Source organism: Budorcas taxicolor, chromosome 9 (genome assembly GCF_023091745.1).
Source record: "Budorcas taxicolor isolate Tak-1 chromosome 9, Takin1.1, whole genome shotgun sequence".
NCBI classification, from domain to species: Eukaryota; Metazoa; Chordata; class Mammalia; order Artiodactyla; family Bovidae; genus Budorcas; species Budorcas taxicolor.
This window is the reverse complement of record NC_068918.1, coordinates 72,428,388-72,452,513: the sequence shown is the minus strand read 5'-3', so window position 1 is coordinate 72,452,513 and position 24,126 is coordinate 72,428,388. Positions and strand designations below refer to the sequence as shown.

General features: G+C 41.5%; 1 protein-coding gene across 1 annotated transcript in view; it reads right to left on the bottom strand.

Moving 5' to 3' along the window:
- Window positions 1–24,126, bottom strand: part of PHACTR2 (phosphatase and actin regulator 2) — a 140,230-nt gene that overhangs the window by 42,763 nt on the left and 73,341 nt on the right. Inside the window, exons 3-6 of the mRNA XM_052645847.1 lie at window positions 17,200–17,280; window positions 12,262–12,420; window positions 6,572–6,811; window positions 2,167–2,695 (exon numbers count right to left, since the gene is read on the bottom strand). Coding sequence (XP_052501807.1) covers window positions 2,167–2,695; window positions 6,572–6,811; window positions 12,262–12,420; window positions 17,200–17,280 — 1,009 coding nt within the window. The remainder of the gene's footprint in view (window positions 1–2,166; window positions 2,696–6,571; window positions 6,812–12,261; window positions 12,421–17,199; window positions 17,281–24,126) is intronic.

Below are 24,126 nucleotides of genomic sequence, written 5' to 3'. Positions count from 1 at the left end.
CTATTAAACAGAAATACTTCAGGAGGAACGGATGTGAATTAAATAACTGGCAGTTCCTGACATCAAATAAGTATTCAGTAGATGAAGGTCAACATTATTAGCAATTAAATAATTAAAGTTGATACTTGAGTCTCTTGATCCAAATCAATTTAATTAATGTACAATTTTTTTAAGCATAACATGACAAAGTTTTTTTGAAAGGAGAAACAGTAAATTAAGCAAAGAGTGAATTTGTATATTATTCTTAGAAGAAAGAGACTGGATTTAAGAGCTCCAGGGCTTTCCCAGACAGAATTGGCAATAACATCTACTACACTCTGACAGTCTTCTCATACTCAAGGGACAGGAAAGCTAACATGTCTTATTGATCTTTAAGCAGAAAACTTATAGGACTTTGTGAGTGATTAGATCTGGAAAGCAGAGGAGAATGAGCATCCTATGATGAATTCTGGCTTGGGAAACTGGATGATGTCATACCTATGTCATACCAGATTTTGTACTGGTTGCTGCAGATAAGAAGCAAATAAGACACAGTGGTTAGTTGTGTCCCATGTTGTTGTTTGTGTTTAGTTGCTAAGTCATGTCCGACTATTGTGACCCCATGGACAGTAGCTCCTCTAAACATGGGATTGTCCAAGCAAGAATACTGGAGTAGGTTGCCATTTTCTACTCCAGGGGATCGTCCCAACCCAGGGCTCGAACCTGCATCTCCTCCACTGGCGTGTGTACAAGCTAAGTCACTTCAGTAGTGTCCGACTCTTTGTGACCCTACAGACTGTAGTCCACCTGGCTCCTCTGTCCATGGGATTCTCCAGGCAAGAATACTGGAGTGGGTTGCCATGCCCTTTTCCAGGGGATCTTCCTGGAAGGCAGGTTCTTTACCACTGAGTCACCAGGGAAGCCCAGTTCTGCCTCACAGTTGGGAGAAAAAAAGCACTGTCAGAGTATATGTAATAGCCAATTTTGTCTGGATTAATATCAAAAGGCTTCAGAAAGGATAACACTTAAACTGGGTTGGGGACTGAGAAAGCAAGAAAGATAATCACTCTAAGGTTGGAGGAGAAGGAGTTGGAAAAGAGTTCTTTTCTGATCCTCTTTATTTTCTTGGAGATGGAGAATGCTAAGCAACTTGTTGAAATGAAGATGGCTTTCAGGAGTGGGTGGAGCAATCTGGACACTGGTGGTAAAGATCTAAAATAATCACTAAGAGGAGGAAACTGTTTAGGAAAGAGAAAAAGGACTGCTAAGTACTGATGAAGCAGACTCTACTGTTCTTGAAGCCACAGGTCTGAAGTCTATCTGTCAGTAGGACCACCGTCTCCAGCAGCCCCTGGCAATCCTGGGGCAGGGCTATGAAAAATCAAGACTCATGCACCCCAATGCTCACAGCAGCACTATTTACAATAGCCAAGGCAGGGACACAACCTAAATGTCCATCAACAGATGAATGGGTAAAGAAGATGCGTACACATCTATCTATATATATGAGCGAACAGTACTCAGTCACAAAAAGAATGAAATCACGCCATTGGCAGCAACATGATTGGACCTAGAGATTATCAGGCTACGTCAGACAAACACAAATATCATGATATCATTTATATATGGAATCTAAACAAATGAAACAAATGAACTTATTTATAAAACAGAAATAGACTCACAGAGAAAACAAACCTATGGTTACCAAAGGGAATAGCAGGGGGAGGGAGGGATAAATTAAGAGTTTGGGATTAACAGACAGACTACTTCCAAGCAGACAGTGTTATATATGCTAGTATATAACACTGCCATATATAAAAGAGATAAACAACAAGGACCTATTTATACACCATAGGGAAATATATTCAATATCTTTCAACATATAAGGGGAAAAAATCTGAGAAACAATGTATATACAACACACATACATACATACATACATACATACATATATATATATGAATCACTTTGCAGTACTCCTGAAACTAACATTGGAAATCAGCCGTACTTCAATTAGAAAAATAAATCGATGATTGGATTACAGGTGTGCTTACTTAACATTAACTAGATTACATTATAAAAGAAACCAAAGTAAGTTCCTTCAGTGCCAGTAGAGTGAGTTAGTGATCTTTAGTTCCCAGCTGCATAGTAACATGGACAGAATATGGGGTTTTTGCCCCAACTCACCATTTTCCATTTTCTCTGCTAATACTTATGCCAGTGCCTGAGTGGACAGTGCTTCTGTCTGTCGCCTCTTCAGTCCAGAGAAGCTGACCTGGGTCTAAGGCAGGGAGGTCGGCTCCATTGCTGATCAGGACGACAGGGGTGTCCGAGGCCACAGTGCTCTGCTCCTCCAGAGGGAGAGAAGGGGTGGGGGTGGGAGGCGCTGGAGTCACCAGGGGCGGAGGGACTGCGGACTTGGGTTTGCCTGTGGTCTGCTCCTCGGCCCCAGGGACAGTCTGTTCGGGGGTGAGACTCTCCACCCTGGCCTCCGAAGGCTCCCCTTTAAGGTCAGATGTGCCAGAAGTGGTTGCCTCTGAGGACAGTCGAGACGTTGGCTGCTTGCCAGTTTTCTTCTTGCCCTTTGTGATTCCCACTGTCCCCGTTTTGCTAGAAACTGTCTCCTTGGAAGCTTTGGGACGAGATGAGGTGGAGGAAGTAGACGGTGAAGCTGATGCTTTGGAGCCAGTTGTTTTTCTTGAATGAGAGGAACCAGCTGAAGCAGAGAGATTTTGCATTAAGAGTCCAAGAAGAGAACACATTTTAAAAACAAATAACCGAGTTGTAATTGCCAGTGATACTGTTCCCTTTAAACTCTAAAACTCTGAATAAATGCATTAAGGAAAACAGGTAAATGATAACAATGGTCTGGTTTTCTGGCCCCTCCCTGCCCCAACCTAGAAGGGAGCAAGTCATGCTTGAGGCCAAACCCTAAGGTACAAGGTCTTCTCCCTCCTCCAGTCTTTAGCTGAGCCAAAGAGAATGCCTCACCTCTTTGCCCTATGGTCACCTGAAAAAGTCTCTGTATGCTCCAAAGAAGGGACATTATAGTGTGGAGAGGACAAGACACCAGCAGCTACCTGGGCATAGTACAAGCTTCCTCTCATCACAAACTATACACATTCTATGATGCCTTTCTGGGAACAGAGCAGCCCACACTCAGAAGAGGCTGGTGTATATACCACCTGCTCCTTTCTGGCCAAAAGCAAATTTACTCATCTTACTGCTAAAAGAGCGAACTCCAAACCAGCTCTCCCCAGTGGCTAGAGACAGACGCTTTCCACGCTGCCCTATCTCTTCATCGTGCAGGGGTGATGGGGCAAAGGAAAAAAAAAAAAAACACATGGTCGCATACGAAAGCCAAGTCCCTTTCAAAACATCAAGCGGCAGAAAACAGTCTTTTTTTTTTTAAACCAAAAATGTGTTAATGGGTAGTGTTTGAATAAACTGAAGGGAAGGAGTATCATTCTCAGATCTTCTGAAACTACTTATGTTCCTGGAAGGAGGACAGCCAGGGTCATGATCATGGCCGTGGCACGTTGGTCTACTTCTGGACAGAACTGCCTTCAACCAAACCATTTTCAGGGAAAATAAAATTTAACCCTCTTTTTCTTTATATCATAGAAATACATTTAAACTAGTATTTCATGACCTTTATGATCAATGCATTTCCCTTAATTGCTTCTTCTGTGACAAGGCTGTACATTCCCTCTTTTTCCTGAGGGATCAAACTATCTTCCACAGAAAAATTAGAAAAATCTTGTTAGATTGTGGAGCCAACCCACACTGCACACAGATGTTATTTATTGTAACTTACCTCTGGTTATAACTTTACTGAAGCCAATTGGGAGGGTCAGGAGAAGAACAAATAAAGGAAGAGACAATGAGATGTATGACTCTACCAACTCTGACCTACCGAGAAAAGCCAGTCTTACTGTGTGTGTGTGTAAAGATGCAGGCTTAAAACAAGTCTCTGTGGCTTGAGGGCTTTATTGTTTTAGATACCTGTAATTACAAGAATTCTCCTCCCCCACGTCAGGGCTTGTCAATGTTTCTTTGAAATAAACAATCTTCACTTGCTTATTGGACAAACATAGGAAGCACACTCCTGGAGTCTAAGTACAGTTGAAATTTATCTTTCACAACCAAGATGCTAAAGACTTGCTGTCTGTCCAATCATGTTCAGTTAGGTCTTAGATAAGTTGAACAGAATTTCTTTTACACATCAGTTCTAATTATTTTTTCTTTTAAAAAGTTCTTTCTTTTCTAACAGCAAAGTTAACTTCAGCCTTGCTTAAGAAAAAAGAATTTTTAAGCCTAGTGTGCAAATTCACACCATGTTAATATATTTCTCTTTGACCATCTCCTAAAATGAGGATTTTGCTGAAGTGTTGCTCAAGTTACATTTAATTATGGCTACGATTAAAAATGAAATGCTACCTCTTCTCGGTTAAATATTTCTGTTGTTAACACAGTGTATAACAACGAGAAAGAAAAACATATGAGATGTTACTTTACTAGCAAAGCAGGTGAATGTGCTAACCTGTATCTGGTGATCTGGAGGACTAACTAACTTAGTAACACAGGAAGAATCTGAACCAACAGATTTTTTGAAACAGTATAAAACTTCTGACTAAAAATCGGGAGTTACATTTGAAATAACTTTTCCGAAATGTCAACATTACTCAAATAAAGCAAAGTTACCAAGTAGAAAGTTCCAGATGGTTACAAATGGAATATGAGTAGGATTCAGAAGGAGCATGACTGACATTCAATAAATGGATCTTCACACGCTGGGCTTGGTAGACTTCAAGGCAATCCTGTTTCTCTCTGATAACCCTGAGAACAGCAACCTTCTTGTTCACACTAAGGGCCAGTTGGGCCTCTTTTAATACAGTGGATAACATGACTGTACTTTGCTCTTAAGAACATCCTGAGTTAATAAATTAGTCTTCAAATAAAATACCTGGAAATAACTCAAAATCTCTCCTGAAGTAACAGAGGACGAGCCAAGTCTATCGTGAGCTGCTGCTGTGTGGGGCATGGGGAGGTGGGTCTTCATGCCCAGAAATGGGGTAGGACTTTCGGGCTTCTCTTCAGGAAATAAATCAGCAACAGCCTCACTTGAAGCATTTGTCCTGGGGCGTGCTAGGTAGTCTGGGTGATACACATAGACACCAACAGGAGCGGACGCTGATGTGTGATGGCAGCTGGTCCCTGAGAAAATGGCCTGTAGGCCCTGCAGGCACAGCATTCTGAGATGTTCATTTCAGAGCTTATTAGAAGAGACCCAGACAAGCCAGGTCAAAGGTGGACAACAGGAACACTGGCAGAGAGCAACCTATTTACAGTGAGTTCTGTTATACTGTCACCTAAGCCATTCCCTGAACCTGAGCATTATGGGTATTAATTACCAAAGGGAAAGATCAACACCAAGGCATATCATGGTAGTTGATTTTGAGAAAGTGGCTGCTGATTTTAAGGAGAATAAGGTTTGCTAGGCACAGCAGACCTTCTAACATGGAGAACTTTTATGCATGTGATGGGAAAAAGCCGCTCAGCATATGTATTTGGATTAATATCCTTTTAAAAGCTGGATGACAGGGGAGGCTTCTTCATTCCACTTTACTAGAATGGTGACTGCACTTTGCATTAAGCACATCTGACATGGAAGGGAAAGCTGGACACACACGACATGAAGTGACGGAATCACCCAAACATCCCCTGGTGATCTGCAGTGGCAGCTTGCAACCGCACCCCTTGTAACATGTTGAAGTTTATGGGGTCAGGAAGCGGACACTGAGCATGTAACGTCCAACTCTGTTGAGCAGTTGTGACTTCAGTAGAGAGTGGGGGAGGGGTGGAGCAACTAAGTGATGTGAGCCCTTTCTCATCAGAAAGATGACTATAAGATTTAAGACATTAAGATCCAGCAAATATGTCAAAGATGTGTTGTGTTTTAACGTGCAAACTTGAGATGTTTTGAAAGAAAAAACTCAAGCCAAAGAGCCACCCATAAACTCAATAGGCAGGCCAGTCGAAATTTCCATAATGTCAGATCGTGCATGCTAAGTCGCTTCGGTCAGGTCCAACTCTTTGTTGACCCTATGGACTATAGCCTGTCAGGCTCCCCTGTCCATGGGATTCTCCAGACAAGAATACTGGAGTGGGTTGCCATGCCCTCCTCCAGGGGATCTTCCCGACCCAGGGATCAAACCCGCCTCTCTTATGTCTCCGGCACTGGCAGGTGGGTCCTTTACTACGAGTGGCACCCTGAGAAGGCACTAATGTCAGATCATATCATCGCTACTCATCAGGCAGACAACTCCCTGTATCCTTCTGCTGGGTTTTGTGCAGATAGTGGAGACTCAGGAAGAAAGACATCTGTTCACCCTAAACCTAATGAGGTGAACAGATCCACCTGGTAGAGATAGCAACAAAGGAATCTCAGGGCATTCTGTGTCACAACTGAATCTGCTGGTGTTACATCCAAAGACGCCAGACACCAAAAAGACTATCGTTCCTAGAAGAAGCAGTGAACCCACCCCAGAGCCAAGCACCCTAGACTCAGCCCCACAGAGGGCATACTCACCAGCCTCTCGGGTTGCATTTCGGCTTGCCGGCTTGGGTGGTGGGACGGGGACCTGCTTACCAGGAGCCTTGGTGTTTTTTTTAATAGGAGGCACTTCATCACCCTTGGGGCTGGCCCCAGCAGCGGCCCCTTTTGGAGGCACAGGTGTTTTTTTGGGCTTAGGTTTGGGTTTAGGCTTAGGAAGAGCTGGAGGAGGTGGAGCAGGAGTTGCCGGTGTTTCAGAGTGGTTTTCAGTGTTCTCTACAAATGAGAAAGTGAACAGAAGCAGACTGATACAGACACACACCATACACATAGAAGGAGCGAGGCACAGGGCAACAGTGATACAAACACGTGGCTGCTTAGCCCTGGGAACCAGCGGGGCTTCTGCACCAGAGAGGCTGAAGGTTGGGGTAAAGGGGATCAAAGGCTGAAAACCAACCTGGGGTGTGTTCTCTAGGTCCCTTCATCACTCCTGTGATAAAACAAGAGTTGCACAGGTGACTGTGATGAGGTCTATGGTGAATGTAAATATCCACCATCAGGGGCTGACACCTGGATGGGGGGTTGCTCGACGATGATGTGGGTATGAGTGCTAAATTTTCAAAGAAACTGAAGGGCCCAAGGAGTGGCAGATCAGTGCATTACACACACCGCCATGGGGTGGGGGCTGACTGCACAGCTGCGGCTGGGCTCAAGGTTACCCTCCACTGAGGGACTTTCTCGGGAGAAAAATCCCCATCAACTTGAAAGGGATGTGTGCCCTGTGTCTGTCTCACTGTGGTCAAAAAAAATCAATTATTTTTTAAGCGAAGGGAGACTCTCTAGAATCTGGTACAGGAAACACAGTGCACCGAAAAATAAACTATTTTCTGCTATTGAATTTTTCTCAAGCTCTCCCAGTGTACTGGGGCAGCTTCCTGTTTTACTCTAACTTCCTCTGACCTTTTCAAACAGTGTCACAACTGTAGGTAGTGGAGGGTGCAGAATCCAAAAGAAAAAAAAAAAAAAACCAAACTTGTTTTGTCATGTAAACACAAGTAACAAGTTTGAAAAAATAAAGGTTAAAATTCATTAAAAAAAAAATCACACCTACAAATAGAAGCCTCACGTAAGATTTTGCATAACTAGAGGAGTATTAGTCTGTCATTTTAAAAAGTGGAGATGCTGAATGTTCATTCATATTTTCATATCCTTATCTTTTCTCATTGTGACTAATTAAAATTAAAATAGAGTTTGGATCCAAAGAGCTAAGCAGCATTTCTTTAAAAGTGGAGCACAACAGAAAACGTAAGACAGTGTTAAGACAAGACTAAGCCTTTACTGAAGATGTTGTTCTATTAGTAAATGACCAAGAAAGGATGTTAATATTGAAATGCATCTTATTTTATTATCTCTTTTGTTTCACTGCTCACCCCAGTGCATGTGAAGTGGGACTCCTCCCCTCTTTTCTACATCCCCATCAATCCATGTATAACTACCATAAAAGTGATTTAAAGTGCAGTAAGTAATGGATAAAACTTTTCTTTTACCTTTCCTCAGCCATGAAACCCACCCATCACAACACCCCACATGGAGCCCTCCTGCATATGAACTTAACTGTACACATAGTCTGAGCTCCTCAGTCAACATTTATCAGAGGCTCCTTTGTATGTCTGCCTTTCTGTTTATACATCTTGACTCCTCAACTAAGCTGCTAAGAGTCTTTAACACAGGAATGGCTCTCCTAACCCACCTGGTCTGAACCGGCAAACCAGTGCATCACCAAGTGTTAGTCGGGGCTGAGAAAGAGATGAGTTGACAGTCACTGAAAACATCTTAATGTAAAACTTACAAATACCCATTGACTTGCTAGTCTTTTGATTCAGGGTAGAGGACGGTTCTTTCAATACATCTTTGCACCTTTAGCCTCCTGCATGATAATTCAGCCCTATAAGAGCACCGTCCAGACTGAGAGCCAGAAACAGTGATCTGTGCATTTGGTCCCTTAATTCTCTCTTGCTACAACCCTCGCATCTCTTATTCTCTGCCTTTATGCCATATTACTGGGGGATCTTTTTTAGATCTGCCTAAAGGTTTTCAAATTCTAAAGTTATCCAGCTACTGGGTTTGAGAAGGAGATGGTTCACTCTATGACAGTTGGGAATGACAACCCCTCCTGGATTGAGAATGCACTCACTACACAAAATTTCTGGCCACTCTTGGAGAAGCACAGTCCATCCTCCTTCCTCTGTAAGTTCTATCAATTATCTGTGTGTGTTTGCCAGGTAGCCAATGTTTATGTTTATTCTGTGGTGATTCCTAATGGGTGCGTGTGTGTATGCGTGCGCATGCATGCGAACAGTATGCTTTTCTGACTAAATCATAACCTCCTTTTGTCTGAAGTGTTACATCCCATCAAGCATGATGCTCAAAACATTATGTCTATTCAGTGAATGCGCCTGATCAGCTGACAGATATTAACACACACATCAGGAGGGAGCAAACTCTTGTATCTGGGAGACAATGAACATAAGTCAGGAAGTATTTTTTACTATTACCATATGATCTGAAGAAAAGACAGATGGCGGAGAGGAGTATAATGTTTTCAAGAGGAGGTTAAGAAAGGGCTGCCTGTGCGCTCTGGCTTGATGAGGATACTACATGTCACAACAATGGTCTGGAGGCGAGTGGCTGACTGCTACACTTCCAGGTTTGCCTCCTTCCACCACATCGAGAGTCAAGTTTAACAACACTGAGAACTGCAGGCAGCCTGCATCTTGCCTAGAATGCCCTTCTGCCCCCAACTCCCTACTTCACCTGACTGCTTCCTTCTGGTCTCCTCTAGGTCTCCGTTTGGAAATATCTTCCTCTAAGATCCTATTTGGTACCTTGCAAGCTCCCTGGCTTGCTGTCCTCAGGTCTCCCAGAGCACTCTGCATCTTGCACTGCAGTGGCCTATATACATGCTGGTCTCCATAGAGCCCACGATCTGCTTGAAGGCAAGGATGTCTCTCACGTTCACTGTGCTCTTTCCTTGGCCCCTGTGGCCAATATCTTCATGCTCACGTGGGGAACAACTGCACACAAGTGACCTGTTACTTCACGGAAAGCCCTCTACAACAACTCAACAGAAATAATATCTGATACTTTTTCTGATTTCTCATATTTAATACCATGCTATATTTAACAGATTGCAGATCAGTTTTTCTGCCTCTTATATATTTATTGAGAAGGAATAATGAGAGACTAACAGGCCCAGAAGGCTTACGGGAAAAGTCTCCAGCGATAGGCAGAAAAGGCCGCACTGCTTCAACTCCAGAATCGGGCACTTGGGAGCCTCTTGGGAGCCCCAGAAATACCATGAGTCCTAAGTAGAACCTACCCACAGAGTAGGGTAAAGGTCATTTGCCATTTGTTTGTTCTCTTTGATGCAGGTATTTCAAATATTAAAATGTCAATATGCTGTCTTAAAAAGATACACAAGCATCCAGGTTGGCACTAGTTTTGAAAATATAACCAATTAACAGGTGAAATGAAGCTCATGGATAAGCTGATTTAATGCAAAAGGAAGGGGAACACTGAACCCCCAAATAAAGGATAAACTGAGAACATGGGAAGGTGGATTTGCACAGCAGTAAGCTCACATAAGAAGTGAGATCAGAAGAGGAACAGAGGTAAGAGTGCCTCTTAAGCTATATCTATATATATTCTAGAATTAAATGCTGTCTTTCCAGAGCAATGAATTGTTTGTTTAAAAGATATTTTCTATTTAACATGATACTCTGTGATGTTGGTTAGGACTGATATTCCTTTCAGTGTCAGCAAATGGCTTCTCCTCACTCAGCATGGCTTCGGTGGGGACACTGTCCATACAGTGAAAGGGAGGCTCCTCTGTCTTACTAGGGCTGTGGTAGCAAGACCAGCATTTTCATCTCCTCATGTACAGACCAGCCAAAGCATGATGCTATCTCGGACCTTGTATTTGACCAAAACGAACAGAATGTACTAGTCCAAAATAAAAAATAGGAAAACAAAAACATCTCTCAAATATCCATGAACCTATGAAGTCCGCCATCTTTTTGGGACGTCCAGGCCTGAGGGTTTAATTAACATAAAACTGTCAGCAACTTTTTATTATGCTGATAAAGGAAACACGTCCTTTGAAGCCTGTCCAGTCCACTGACTGATACTCCACATGGACAAGGCAAGCACTAGAGACAGCTCTGTTACACAATGAAGGATGTGATCCTTGAATGTAAAAAAGGCTGGACCAGGGCAAAACCACAGGTGGGTCTGAAATTTAACAGTGTGGTGAGACAGGACAGTTGGACTGAAAAAAAAAAAAGATAAAAGTAAAAAAAATGAAATGACTGCACTAATGCTTTCACCTAAATACTCTTAAAATCTATTCAGGTCTGTTTTGCTTTTATTTTCCAGGAATCGTATCACTAAAAACACTAGTAATTTCTTATAATCAGTATTCTTAAGCATAACCAGAGTTGTTCAACAGAAAGACTAAAGTAAAGCTCCATGAGCACCATACTTAATACTGAATAAAGCAAAATAATTTTCAACAGGTTATTAATAGAGGCTTCTAAAAACTTTAAAGGCTAATTTACATGCAAATAATTAGGCGCTATGGACTACCCGAGGACATGATCTTGAATTATAACATCTGTCAAATGTTCTTTCATTCCCTTTGTCTTTGGAGGATCTGGGTCAAGAACAGAGGAAGAGAAATTTCCTTCCAGCAGTTTCTAAGAGTCTTCAAAACGCCTAGAAAGTTCAGATTAGGTCTGACAAATTTTTGCCATCCAACTCAGAAGGAGACGTTATGGAAAACTAGCCTACTTCCTGACGATTCATTTATATGTAGCAGGAAATCATCTAAACTGTTCCACTGGGCATTTCTGTTCAGGCTTGCGTAAGAGGCTTGGGGTTCCTGCAGCTGTGACAGATGTGGTATGGATAATGCAGTCTCTGTCAGTGCCCAGGAACCTGTGAATGTTCTGGGGGTCCCTGACAGACATGTATTTTGCAGTTCTGTAATTTACCACAGTATTTCACACGGGAAACCAAGGTTTCAAAAGAAAGCTTCTGGGAATGGCATAATCGTTTCTGGCAGATTTTAAAATTTCCAACAGCACAGACAAATCATGGGGCAGAGGCTATGGCCACTCCAGCAATCCAGATCCCTGGCATTACTGGGAACCATTCCTGGTCTCCCAGAAACGTCTGAGCCTGGATCAGAACTACAGTGTTGGGTGTGTGGATGCTACCAGCCAAGCTCCCACTTCTGAAGAGGTGGTGCTGGGCTGAGTGAGCCATCTTGTTTTGCTATTCCTCCAAGCGAAGCTGCTATAACTGTCAAGTCACCTGCAGAGAAAGGTTCAGACTGCTGGCTTTTTTTTTTTTTTTTTTTAAAGAAGATACTGAGAAAAAACTCCTGATGAAAGGATAACATTCCCAGACACCTCTAACGATAGAAGAAGCCACCACTTCTGATTCTTACCATTAATTAGCCCTCTTTAATAAAACATTAAATGATGTGCTTATAAAATGGATGTATCTACCTGAGGAAACCATCCCATTTCTCTTTGCTAGTTATCATTTCTCTCCTTGTATTTATAGAACTCCTCTCTACTGGTCTCAGGGTCACTATGTGGAGCCCAAGACCTGCTTCTCAACTTTGAGCTGTAAAAGAATGGTGGGGTTTCTCTTGATTTTACCTTTCTTATCTTCTGCCTTTTCCTCCAGAGGTGGTCCTTTTTCAGCTACAGAGCCATTACCTTCTTCAGATCTTACTACATTTTCCTCTCGGGTAGATTCCTCTCCGATGGGTATCATGTGCCCGTTTGAATTTTCAAAGTTAACTGTTACATCTCCATCTACAAATGGGGAGAGAAACACCTAGATGTCTAACTCTGATGGCTTTCTTAACCCCCAGTTTTTCAGGTACTGGGAACCAAATACATTCTGGACTATTTTCACCATGTTTTACTGAATAATTCATTCAAATGAAAGAGCTGGGAAGTTCTTAGTGTTGGGGGAAAGTAGCTATGGAGGGGGTATTCAGATGCCATCTCAAGACAGGAATGATTAGCCTAATTATCAAATATCCCTGGACAGGAGAGTCCCTCTCTTCTTGGACTTAGTTTTGGTTGAAGTCACACTTGGGAGTCTCTTTGTCATTCAGAAACTGAACGATAAAAGGAGGAATCTGAAAAATGGAATAAACATTTTTAACAAGCACCAAAAACACAAGGTGAATGCAAATACACAAATAACATGAAAAGCAATTACACATACAAACGACTAGTGGGAGACATGAACATTTCCAAGCACCACTGTCTCCAGAATATTATATCCATGACACGTTAACTTTACACAGTAGTATACCCTCCGCTCTACTTAGGGAAAGATGTCAGTAAGGCTAACTGTGTTTTCATTTTCTTATTTATGGAAATATTAAAATGTACTCAGGGAATTGTTGTATATTGCTGGCCAAAAAGTCTTTAAGTTGGGTCAATAATAATTTGAAAACATTAAGAAAAAATGTTAAGAAAAAAGCAATTAGAGGGATTTTTTTAAAAATCACAACTGAAATTAAAATTTAATGTTATCTAAACCATAAATAATTAATTTAACACCCATGAATGTTTATACATTTCTAGGAGTTTCTAAAGTAAGAGAGATTTTGCAGAAACTCTTAATTCAGTGATGCTTGAAAATTTAACACTAGTTCATACCAGGAAAATTTTAAGAAGCTGTGCTACCATTGGAAAAAAAATTAATGATAATATTTTTACTTAGCAAACTTGAAGAAATGTATAATTAGAGCTAATTTTAGGCAAGTTTGATTAATTTTACTTTGGCAATTATTCTGAACAGAATGACCATCTCCTAATTTTTCTTTAAATATGATTGAATTGCTTTGGCTCAACAATAAAATCCACTGGCCTTTTTGACAAAAACAAATATGGCATTTTTAACAAGTAAAATACATATAATGCAATCATATTTAAAATGAACAAATAATTGTCCCTCAGTCATGTAACTTCTAAGCACCTATAATCTGATACTTGTATAAAACTAAAATAGATAATAACTGGCAATGTTATTGCAAGTAAATCTTAACTATGTCAATAAAACTAAGGTAATAATTTTTAAAAGACTATATGACAAATCAAAAAGAAAAGATCCTTGGTTCTTATTACTGAATCCCAAGAAATTTACTATTAAAAAAAGAGGGAGGGGAGACACAATATAATGTTCAGGTATTGGATTCAAAACAATAAATAATCTAAGAATGGAAAATCCAGACAGAATAGAAAACCATCTCTTTATATAAAAAATCCTCAGTTTTTAGGTAACTCAAATACAAATTTATTTTTGTTTTCTATGACTTTCCTAGTAATAAAAACATGCTGAAATCATGTTAATGACAATTTAATTCTATTTTAACCATATTACATTAAAAATTCTTTAGTAGATTAAATAACTAATTTTTAAAATTCAGAACAAAAATGCTAGAGAGAAAATTAAATAATTGTGGCATAAGAAGAAACTGAATTAGCACATGATAAAGAGAAATGGTCAGTAATGTATAAAGATACTTACTGAGATATTTATATGAAATAAAGCTAAAGTACAGGCAATAACAGAAAAATGAGCCATGTTTGTAATAAATATGGAATTCAAGAAGAAAAACAGAGGAGAACTAAAGTTAACTAACTAGTGTGTGTACTGAAAAGGTTTTCTAGTTTTTTGTGTTGTCTTAGAATTAAAATAAGTCCTGAGCCAGGCTGCCAGTTATAGTAAGATGTCTTACAGGAGCATTTGTATGCAAAGAAAGGAGAAAACTCAGACAAGAGTCCTAAGCTTAAAGTAAACCAAGAGATAAAGCATACAGAAATAAGTGGTTAAATAAGAAGCAAGAGAGCCTTTGAGGGGTTTGCCTTTTTCAGGTAAACAGGTTCTTTGGGGATACAGTTAACAGAGGAACAGAGACAAGAAGAAAATCATGAACAGAAGATAAGTGACTCATTAAAAAAGGCATCTCAGGAGAAAAGGAAAGGAGGCTGGTATGCAGACAAAAACATCCGCATGCCTTCAGGTTAAAGCTAAGGGAAAAGAAAGGTAAGAACCAGAAGATGACTAAACTTGGATTAGACTATGGACTTCTCAGGAGAGAAGACCAATCACTGAATTTTTAGATTGAAGTTAGATTTTGGTATAAAAAAAGGTCATCTAAGAGGAATAATAATAGCTGGGAGTACGGGTATGGGGTGGAATGGGACGAGGTCAAACCCAGGGTAGTTGGCGGTATTTTAAAAGTCTATTTGGCTGACCGAATAAAGGGCATAACTGACAAGCACTGTCAAGAGCTAAGGCAAGGTCAAGAACATCAAGGAAAGAATGAACCTTGACTGGCAGAAGAGAGCAGGTTGTCACCAAGCACAGCAGTTTCCGGTCTCCGGCTAGGGCTGAAAACAGACTGAAATTCTCAAGATAACTGCTTTTGGAAAAATGACAAAAAACTATTTTCTACAGCCCTTGGCTGAAACGGGGGGTCGGGAGGAAAGGAGTCTATTTACAATAAGCCTCACCGGGAACTTCTAAGTATTAGGTAATTTATGTAGCTCTATATAAGGGCACACAAAAAGTAGAAAGTAAAATTCAGTAATTGATGACTTCCCAAACATTAAACCTATGACACCATGCTTAGGTTTAAAGCTTAAGCATGTCTGTTATTTTATGATTTGAAACTTATAATGTTCAGTCTGCAAACATTAAATAAAAAGACTGAACAGAGTTAGACTTCTGGAAAATAAGTAAACGAAATTGCAATCTATCTTGCAAATAGCTTAACAGATTAGGCGAAATAAAAACCAAGCAATACTAAGCATTTCCTTAAGCCACTTGTTTTTAGAAAAAGTAAATGCTTTTCTAGCTATAATTTTAAATGGATAACAAAAGAGATCTTTAGTCTCTATCTTTAATATTCATTAACTGTTCTGGTCATAAATTTTTCCACTTCTTTTTCTTCCTTTAAAAGGTTTCCAAATAAAGGTTACCAAACCAGTGCAGTGGCCCATCCTGTAATGGTGATCGCCCAACACAAGTTTTCAGTGGACATGTAATTTCTCTGCCTTAGAGAGGAGGCAGACTTTGATACTGCAAGTCCACCTTCAAGCACAAAAATATTAAGGATGTACATTTTTTACTTCTAAAAGCCCTAGGCAGAAAATGAATAGCTTCAAGGTTAACAGAAAATTAGGGGCTACTTAAAAGTTCATTCGTAAAATGAAGTGAAAGTGAAAGTCACTCAGTTGTGTCTGACTCTTTGCAACCCCATGGTATAGTCCAAGGAATTCTCCAGGCCAGAATGCTGGAGTGGGTAGCTGTTCCCTTCTCCAGGGGAACTTCCGAACCCAGGAATCAAACCCAGGTCTCCCATATGACAGACGGATTCTTTACTGTCCGAGTCCAAAATAGAGTGAGAGAAGTATAAGTAAAATACCTAAAATTTTGAGGGCTCAAGAAAAATGGCATTATTTATTCAGGACTTCCCTGTTTTCTTTAAAGCAGGAATAAAATAGTAAAGCATCTCTTAGCTTCTTCTAGAATATTCAGATGTTGAATATCATGTCATTAGGATTTACGAATAGTGAATGCCAAAAGACGTTAAGCTCTTTGCAAGGAACATATTTTAGGAAAAGAGGAGTACTATTGTTTTGATTCTAAATTAATAGCACTTTACTTGTGCCCGTAAAAGCACAACAATAATATTTTACCTCAGTAAGCATTCAGGGGATGAGGTGAGGAAGGCATGAGGTAAACCAACAATGTTGCAACAAAAATTTCCATAAGTTTTATAGTAGTGGGAGCAATGACGATTATTCACGATTATTTATTTGGAGAAATAACCAATCTCGGTATCTTCTTTTGAGGGTCTATCTCAGTTTCTATCGAATCCTTGTCTTTTTGAGCAAGCTTACCCCTTGGTAGGATAGAGGGATAAAGGGAAGAAGATTAGATGTAGGGGATCAAATACTTGGAAATAATAATTGTTAGTGAAAAGGTGAGGCAGATTCGAAGAAATGAAAAGAGAACAAAGCTGGGAAAATTACTTGAGAGATGCATAAAGCAGACTAATGTAATCTGCCCATTCATGCCTTATTGAATGTACATGAGTGTATTATAGAGAATAAAGGACAAGAGGTCCGTTTATCATGTCTGTTTTCTTTTACTGGTAGACTTAAGAAACCAAAAGGCATGAGTTAAAACTTTGAGCTAAAACTTTGCATTTACTCAAACAATTGAGTTTACTTGTAGAGACAGACTGAAGCTCAAGAACAGAGCATGAATCAGGTAAGCATTTGTATCTTGTCTGTATCTCCTGCCACAGAGAAGCTTTGTTAAGCTTTAGGTTTAGGATGACATATGGTGAAGGACTCACCAAAAAGTTCATTGAATTTCTTCTTTAGAATACCTTAGATACCATGCAGCCCACAAAGGCTGTCTGAATTAAAGCAAGATTCTCAGATTGTCGTGCTTTATCTCCCAAAGACCATGATCATCTTAAATTTCAAAAGAAAATGAAAGAAAGAAAGATCAAAGAATGAAGGATCAAATTACTTTAAATGTATGATTAATTTCCTCACCTTGATCAGGCAATTCCTTAAGAACTCCCCTTCTTATCAGCTCCTCTCTACTTTGTCTTGTAGAAATCTTCCTTTCTAATACTTTTAAAAAGAATAAGCACAAGTAAGAATCTTCATTGCTTAAAATAATTATGAAAAACATTCCAAGTAGAATTGAGTATATTCATTCTGTTCACTTGAGGGCTCAGACCCCAGTTTTTCTAGCTGCCCCACAAACCACGTGAATGGAATCAACATAATGAGGATGGGCAAATGACCCGAGCTGACGATCTGAAGCCCAGTCGCTGTGTCTTGTCTTCCAAATGATGGTATTTGGCCTAGAATTCAGACACATTACCTCAAATCAAGTACAGAGCACCAAAGCTACTTCCCACTTTGAAATATTCCTTTCTTAATGCATTCTAAAACATAGGCTTTTATGAATGGACAATGAATACAGAGGATAGGCATGCTTACATGAAAACAAACTTTCAGTAGACATTCAGGTAACTCATCTGAATCCCAGACAGAAGGACTACTTTCCTAGTGTTTTCTTTCTCACACCGTCTATTACAGAAGTCCGACATTTATGTAATTCTTTTCCCTGCCATACTCACAAGTTCTAGAGTATTCTGGTGTATTCCCTGACAAATACCAAGTTTTGGGAGGATGGAGTCAATTCATGCTTTCACAGAACGTAATGGGACAGGAAACTCAACAGTGATTCTTCTTCAGGAAGAAATCTAAATTCCTGGTGCAACTTCAGAATGGAGCTTAGGAGCTCAGGATGAGACTTCAGTAGTAGTCACCCTATGTTTATAGTGTTAGTTCCTAAACCTTACATGTCATATAACCACTAGCTGCAGTCCCCACTTTCAGGGGTCAAGAAGGTGTGTCAAGTTAACACAGGGTCGAACCATCTATGAATTCTTTGAATCAACATTCCTCACAGTGCATTCTGCCATACTCTATTTCCTCCAGATGCCCTGTTCAAGAAAGCACCTTGGCACTCAAAAAAGGGCCAGAGCAGGGGTCAAGCCAGGGCTCTTTAGGGGAGAAGAAAAGGTTCATTGGTGGAGAGTTGGTAACCACAGCAGGACTAGATTCTGACTCTCCCTAAAATTTCTACTCCTGGCCTCGTAATCTGTAACTCTTAGAGTCACCCTGGACAATATAATTTCTAGACCCAACCAGAACCCCATTACCCTACGCCATCAGTTCAGTTCAGTTGCTCAGTTGTGTCCAACTCTTTGCGACCCCATGAACTGCAGCACTCTATGCCATCCTTAGCACATATAAACAGAGCTCGTAATGACACTAATAACATGCCTTTTGGGGGTGCTCCAGGTGGCCTGAAGCTAGGACACTGGGGAGGGAGTGGGGAGGGAGCCGGGGGTGCCTTGGATCAGCAGCTTTGTATTAAGCAATGACATGAACCCCAGAAGAGCTACACTGAGCATCTTTTGAAGAAACTGGAATATTTTTCTCCTTTCTGATAACTAGGAATTGTGTATCCTGGTTGCCAGAAAACTCAGAGTAAAGCTTGATCTACACCACCGATTTCATATGGCAATTCATGGATGAATTCTGTTTCCTCCTTCTTAGGGACCTGACTTCATTTACATTTTATTTACAGCATATATACTCTTTGTTCTAAGTTTTGTCGAACTTTTTTGGGCTGGGGCAGAATCACAGTGTAAACAAATGAGGAAATGAACGAGTGAATGAATGAAAAGTCAAAAGAATGATAATGAACATCTCATTGGTTCACATGAAGACACACAAAGAACTCCCCCTCCTTCCTTTAGCTCACTCACCCACCCTCCAACATCCCTTCCAGAAACAGATGAACAGCTCACTGGAACGTTGGCAGTTTCAACAGAACAAAGTTAATTGGGTGTGGGGGCCAGCAGGAGCTGTTCTGTAGTGGGAGCTCTTGTTTGTAAAAAACAGTGCTGTTACTTAAATGCAGCTTCAGTGGGTTCAAGCTTTTGTCAAAGCGGAGAGAACTCCCTTCAGCACAGAAGCCAAATGCCACCCCCCACAATGACGCTGGGGCCCTGCTCAGACAGAGCAGGGGTTCAGCAAGACCCTCGCCACTGCAGTCTCCTGAGGATGGTACCACCCATTCATGTTTGACTGGGGCTCCAAGGGGTCTGAGACCTCTTGCAGCCAAGGTCTCAGCCCCCACTTTTGGGGGGTGGGCCCTGATCATGCCCTCCCTCCCGCCCAGCTGTGTGCATGAAGCTTGAGGCTGCAGGTGCCACTGGACACGGATGAGGCCACATCCTGGGAAAGCGAGGGCACTGCTGATACAGAACAGTCATCGTGGCTCTGTCCCTGGTTCTCAGGAAACAGAGCTTCTCACTGTGTTTGCTGCTTCGATAAAGTGCCCTAAAACCCCAAATAGTTGTCAGAAGTCCTGGATTCTAGTCCCAGAACTTCCACGGCCAGTTGTAATGATGCTGGGAACTCTTCAGGTTCCAAGGCTTTGATCCATTAGCTGCAAACTGAGGGATGCGATTCAATGGCCACTAAAGGACAGCCCATCCAGCTCAAATATTGGGTGATCCTGGATCATTAATGAAGGCCATTCTGTAATCTCTGTTTGTGCATGCGTACTTCAGCCACGGCCGGCTCTTTGCAACCCCATGGACTGTAGTCCACCAGGCTCCTCTGTCCATGGGGATTCTCCAGGCAAGAGTACTAGAGTGGGCTGCGAAGTCCTCCTCCAGGGGATCTTCCTGACCCACGGATTGAACCCAAGTCTCTTGGGTCTCTTGCATTGGCAGGTGACCACTAGAGTCACCTGGGAAGCCCAATCTCTGCTTCGGGTATCTTTAAAAGCTTTCAAACTTGAACTTACAAAAAAAAATCAACAGAGGGCCCAGAAGGTATCCCCTTGTTGTTTCTGCCTTTCCATTATGGATCCCCAAGAATCCCTTAGTTTTAGAGTTAAGTTTTCTGTTGCTTTCATTCTAATTTAATCTCAGCTAAAAATCCCCCCTCTTTCTTCTGTGTAAATACTGGAGCTAGAAGTGGCAGCTTGGCTTCTTGCCAAGAATCAAACTTGACAGCGTTGTTCTTTCGCTCTACCTCGCATAAAGGGGCCCTGATAGGAAAATGCCTTTGGATATTTGTTTGGTCTTTGGCTGAGGGCATTTTTAACACAGATGCAGATAACTGTGTCCTGGGCCAAGGAGAACAAACTGCAGGCAACTAAGCAGGGAAGGTATGCTGTCAGGGCACCAAGTTCCAACCACCGCGCTCCCAGAACAAGCATCTCACTCTTCATCTTTTAAAATATGTGCCTCATGTTTACAGAGTGTCTGTCTGTTTGCAGAACACATTCACAAGACAGTTTTTCATGGGCCCAGAAGTGTTTTGCATTGGAATGAATCTGCGAGGTCATTCTAGTCCAACATGCCACACCAAGCAAGAGTCCTTTCAGGAACATTCCTGAGATGTGCTCACCTGTCTAAAGATATTTGAAGGCAAGAGGGTCCCTTTACAGCAGAGTCCCCTCCAGTTCTCCATCACTCTCACTTTATTCCTCGTAAGAAGGAATTCAAAGTTAACATTCAAAAAACTAAGATCATGGCATCCGGTCCCGTCACTTCATGGCAAATAGATGGGGAAAAAAATGGAAACCGTGGCAGATTTTATTTTCTTTGGCTCCAAAATCACTGCAGATGGTGACTGCAGCCATGAAATGAAGAGATGCCTGCTCCTTGGGAGAAAGGCTAGGACAAACCTACACAGCGTATTAAAAAGCAGAGCCATCACTCTGCTGATGAAGGTCTGTAGAGTCAAAGCTATGGTTTTTCCAGTAGACGTGAGCTTGAGCAAACTTCAGGAGAAAATGAAGGACAGGGAAGGCTGGTGTGCCGCAGTTCATGGGGTTGCAGAGTTGGATGTGACTTAGCAACTGAACAAAGAAGTCACCATTGCACTCCATCCCTGTAACTGTAGCCATTAATCAAGGCCACACTCCCCATTGCTCTAGACCTGAGCAAGTAATCTGCGAATGGAAAACAGCACAGGTGACACTGGGTCCACTGGGAGCAAAGCGTGTCATGGGAGCCTCCTAGAATCTGATCCTAAGTATCCACCAGCTGCTCTTCAACTCTGAAGCTCTCACTCGTCTGTGCAACAACAGCAGTAATACTGGGCGGGGGGGTGGGGGGAGGGGTGGGGAAGGATCTCACTCACAGCGGCAGCATACCCAGAATCTTGTAGGACACAGATCACTGGATGGAATAGCTGGGCTTTTCCATGAAAAGTATTGTTGCCAGTTGAGTAAATGGCTCACAGTTACTCACTTTTATCCTAGTTAAAAAAGCACATGTGTTTTTTACACCAAGGCCAAGGAAAACTATGATTTCTTTTTCCCTTTTTTTATATAGCTGATTTATATTATTACATTAGTTTCAGGTGTACAACACAGTGATTCAATATTTTTATAGATTATACTTCATTTAAAGTTATTACAAAACCATTGCTATATTTCCCCATGCTGTACAATATATTCTTACTGCTTGGTGCTTTTATACATGATCGTGTCTATATCTTAATCCGCTACCTCAACTTGGCCCTCCGCCCTTCCCTCTCCCCAACTGGTAACCACTAGGTGGTTCGCTATTTCTGTGATCTGTTTCTGTGTTGTTATAGTCACTCATTTTAGTTTGTAGATTCCACATATAAGTGATAATACAGTATTGGTCTTTCTCCGTTTGACATTTTTCACTAAGTAAACTAACCTCTAGGTCCATTTATACTGCTGCAAATGGCAGGATTATATTCTTTTTATGGCCAAGTAATATTCCATTGTAAATATAGACCACATCTTCCTCTCCGTTCTTCCACTAATGGACGTTTGGGTGTGTCCATATTTTGGCTATTGTAAGTAATGCTACTGTGAACACTGGGGTGCATGTATTTTTTTCAAATTAGTGTTTTCATTTTCTTTAGATATACTCCCAAGGATGGAATTGCTGATTATATGGTAGTTCGACTTTAGTTTTTTGAGGAACCTCCCTACACTTTTGCACAGTGGCTGCTCCAATTGACATTTTCATCAACAGTGTCAGAGGGTTCCCTTTTCTCCACATCTTGGCCAGTAATACTCTGTGCAAAACCATGATTTCTGTTTAACTCCCCACCTTGGGTGACTCAAAGTTCTGACGGTTCAATGCTGATTACAACAGCTCATGTTCTAAGTGAAGGAAGCACTGTGTCCCATTTTCCTGACTTCACACTTAAACTCTGGGCTTTCAAGTATTTGAAAAGGACTGATCTTCCAAACACTTCTAATAGACATCTGTCCATCTCATACTGCATAATATCTCAGCTCCTTGGCATGGTCTCTATGATGCCCCCCAACGCAAGATGGCCTTCCCCCCAACCTGATCCTCTCCTAACCACTCCCTCCCCTGGCTCTCTCTGCTCTAGCCCCTGCTGCTTCTCACCTGAGGCCAATCCCTGCCTGGTGGCCTCTGGCCTTACCAGGATGAGATTTTTCAAACCCCACATGGCTCATCTCATCAATTCCTTCAAGTCTTTGCTCAAAGGTCCCCTTATCTGAAGTCCTTCCCCACACACCTGATGGAGGACAGTTTGTTTCTTTTCTGATCTTTATCCTTAATCCACAGAATGTGTCCTGACACATTTGGGGACCTACTACTTTGTGTAAGTGCAGGACCCACACTTACACAAAGTAGCAAGTAGGACCTACTACTCTGTATAAATGTAGCCTCCATTGACTGCTGTATTCCCATCAGTGCTCTGCAGGTTGTTGCATGCGTGCATGCTAAGTCGCTTCAGTTGTGTCCGACTCTTTGCGACCCTATGGACTGTAGGCCACCAGGCTCCTCTGTCCAGGGGATTCTCCAGGCACGAATACTGGAGTGGGTTGCCATTTCCTTTTCCAGGAGATCTTCCCAACCTAGGGATCGAACCCGAGTCTCTTATGTCTCCTGCGTTGGAAGGTGGGTCTACCACCAGTACCACCTGGTTGTTGCAGGTTGTTGACACTCAGAAAAAAAAAACCCTGTATTTGTTAGAAGAAAAAAAAAGGATTAAAAAATGAGTTAAAAAAGAAAATAGGCTAATAAGATCTTATTTTCTGCCCTTTCCCCACCTCCAGTCTAGAGAACGCACAGGCGAGACCTGTGGCTAAACTCTAAGAACAAGAGTCTTCAGTCTTCTCCCTCTTGGACTGCTTGGCTGGACCAGCCGAAAGGAAAATCCTCCACTCTCCGTCCTATGGCTCATCTGAAAAAGTCTCTGTATGTTCTGAAGAAGGGAGGTCACAGTGCGTAGAGGACAGACACCAGCCAGCTAGCAGGGTGTAGCACACGATGGGGCTCATCATAAATTATAAGTGATTTATGGTGTCCTTCTGGGCACCGAGCCCGCATTCAGGGAAGGAGGCTGGGGCATATGCCTCCGGCTCCTTTCTGTGGACGCCTGGCCAAGATTTTATATTACTCTGGAAGTATCTGTGAGAATAAATCTTGCAGTCAACAAGCCACTTGTGTTTTCTTTTGGCAAGGAAAGAGAGTCCTAATTCTCGATTCTAACACCGTTTAATGTCGGAACAAAATAGAAGAGCAAATAGAAGACCATTAAATAAGCGGACCATGTTATCTTCTTGGTCCTGAGTACTGAATGGCCTTACTGTGAAACACAGACAGACACAGAGACCCACTTGTCTTGGGTGGAAAGTGTTCTATAAGCGCCTGGCTTTGCTTTACCTCTCCCCAATAGTCGGTACAGAAAGCAGAATGTCAAGAAATGGTCTCCTTTTTAAAAGACCCTTCACTAAGGCTTAGCTAAATCATTTAAAGAACTACAGCCACTGAAATGCCACCCAACGGGACATTTGCAAAAACCTTCCAAAACATCTCAAGAATGTCAGGCAGAGAAATAAAGCCAACATCTCCATCT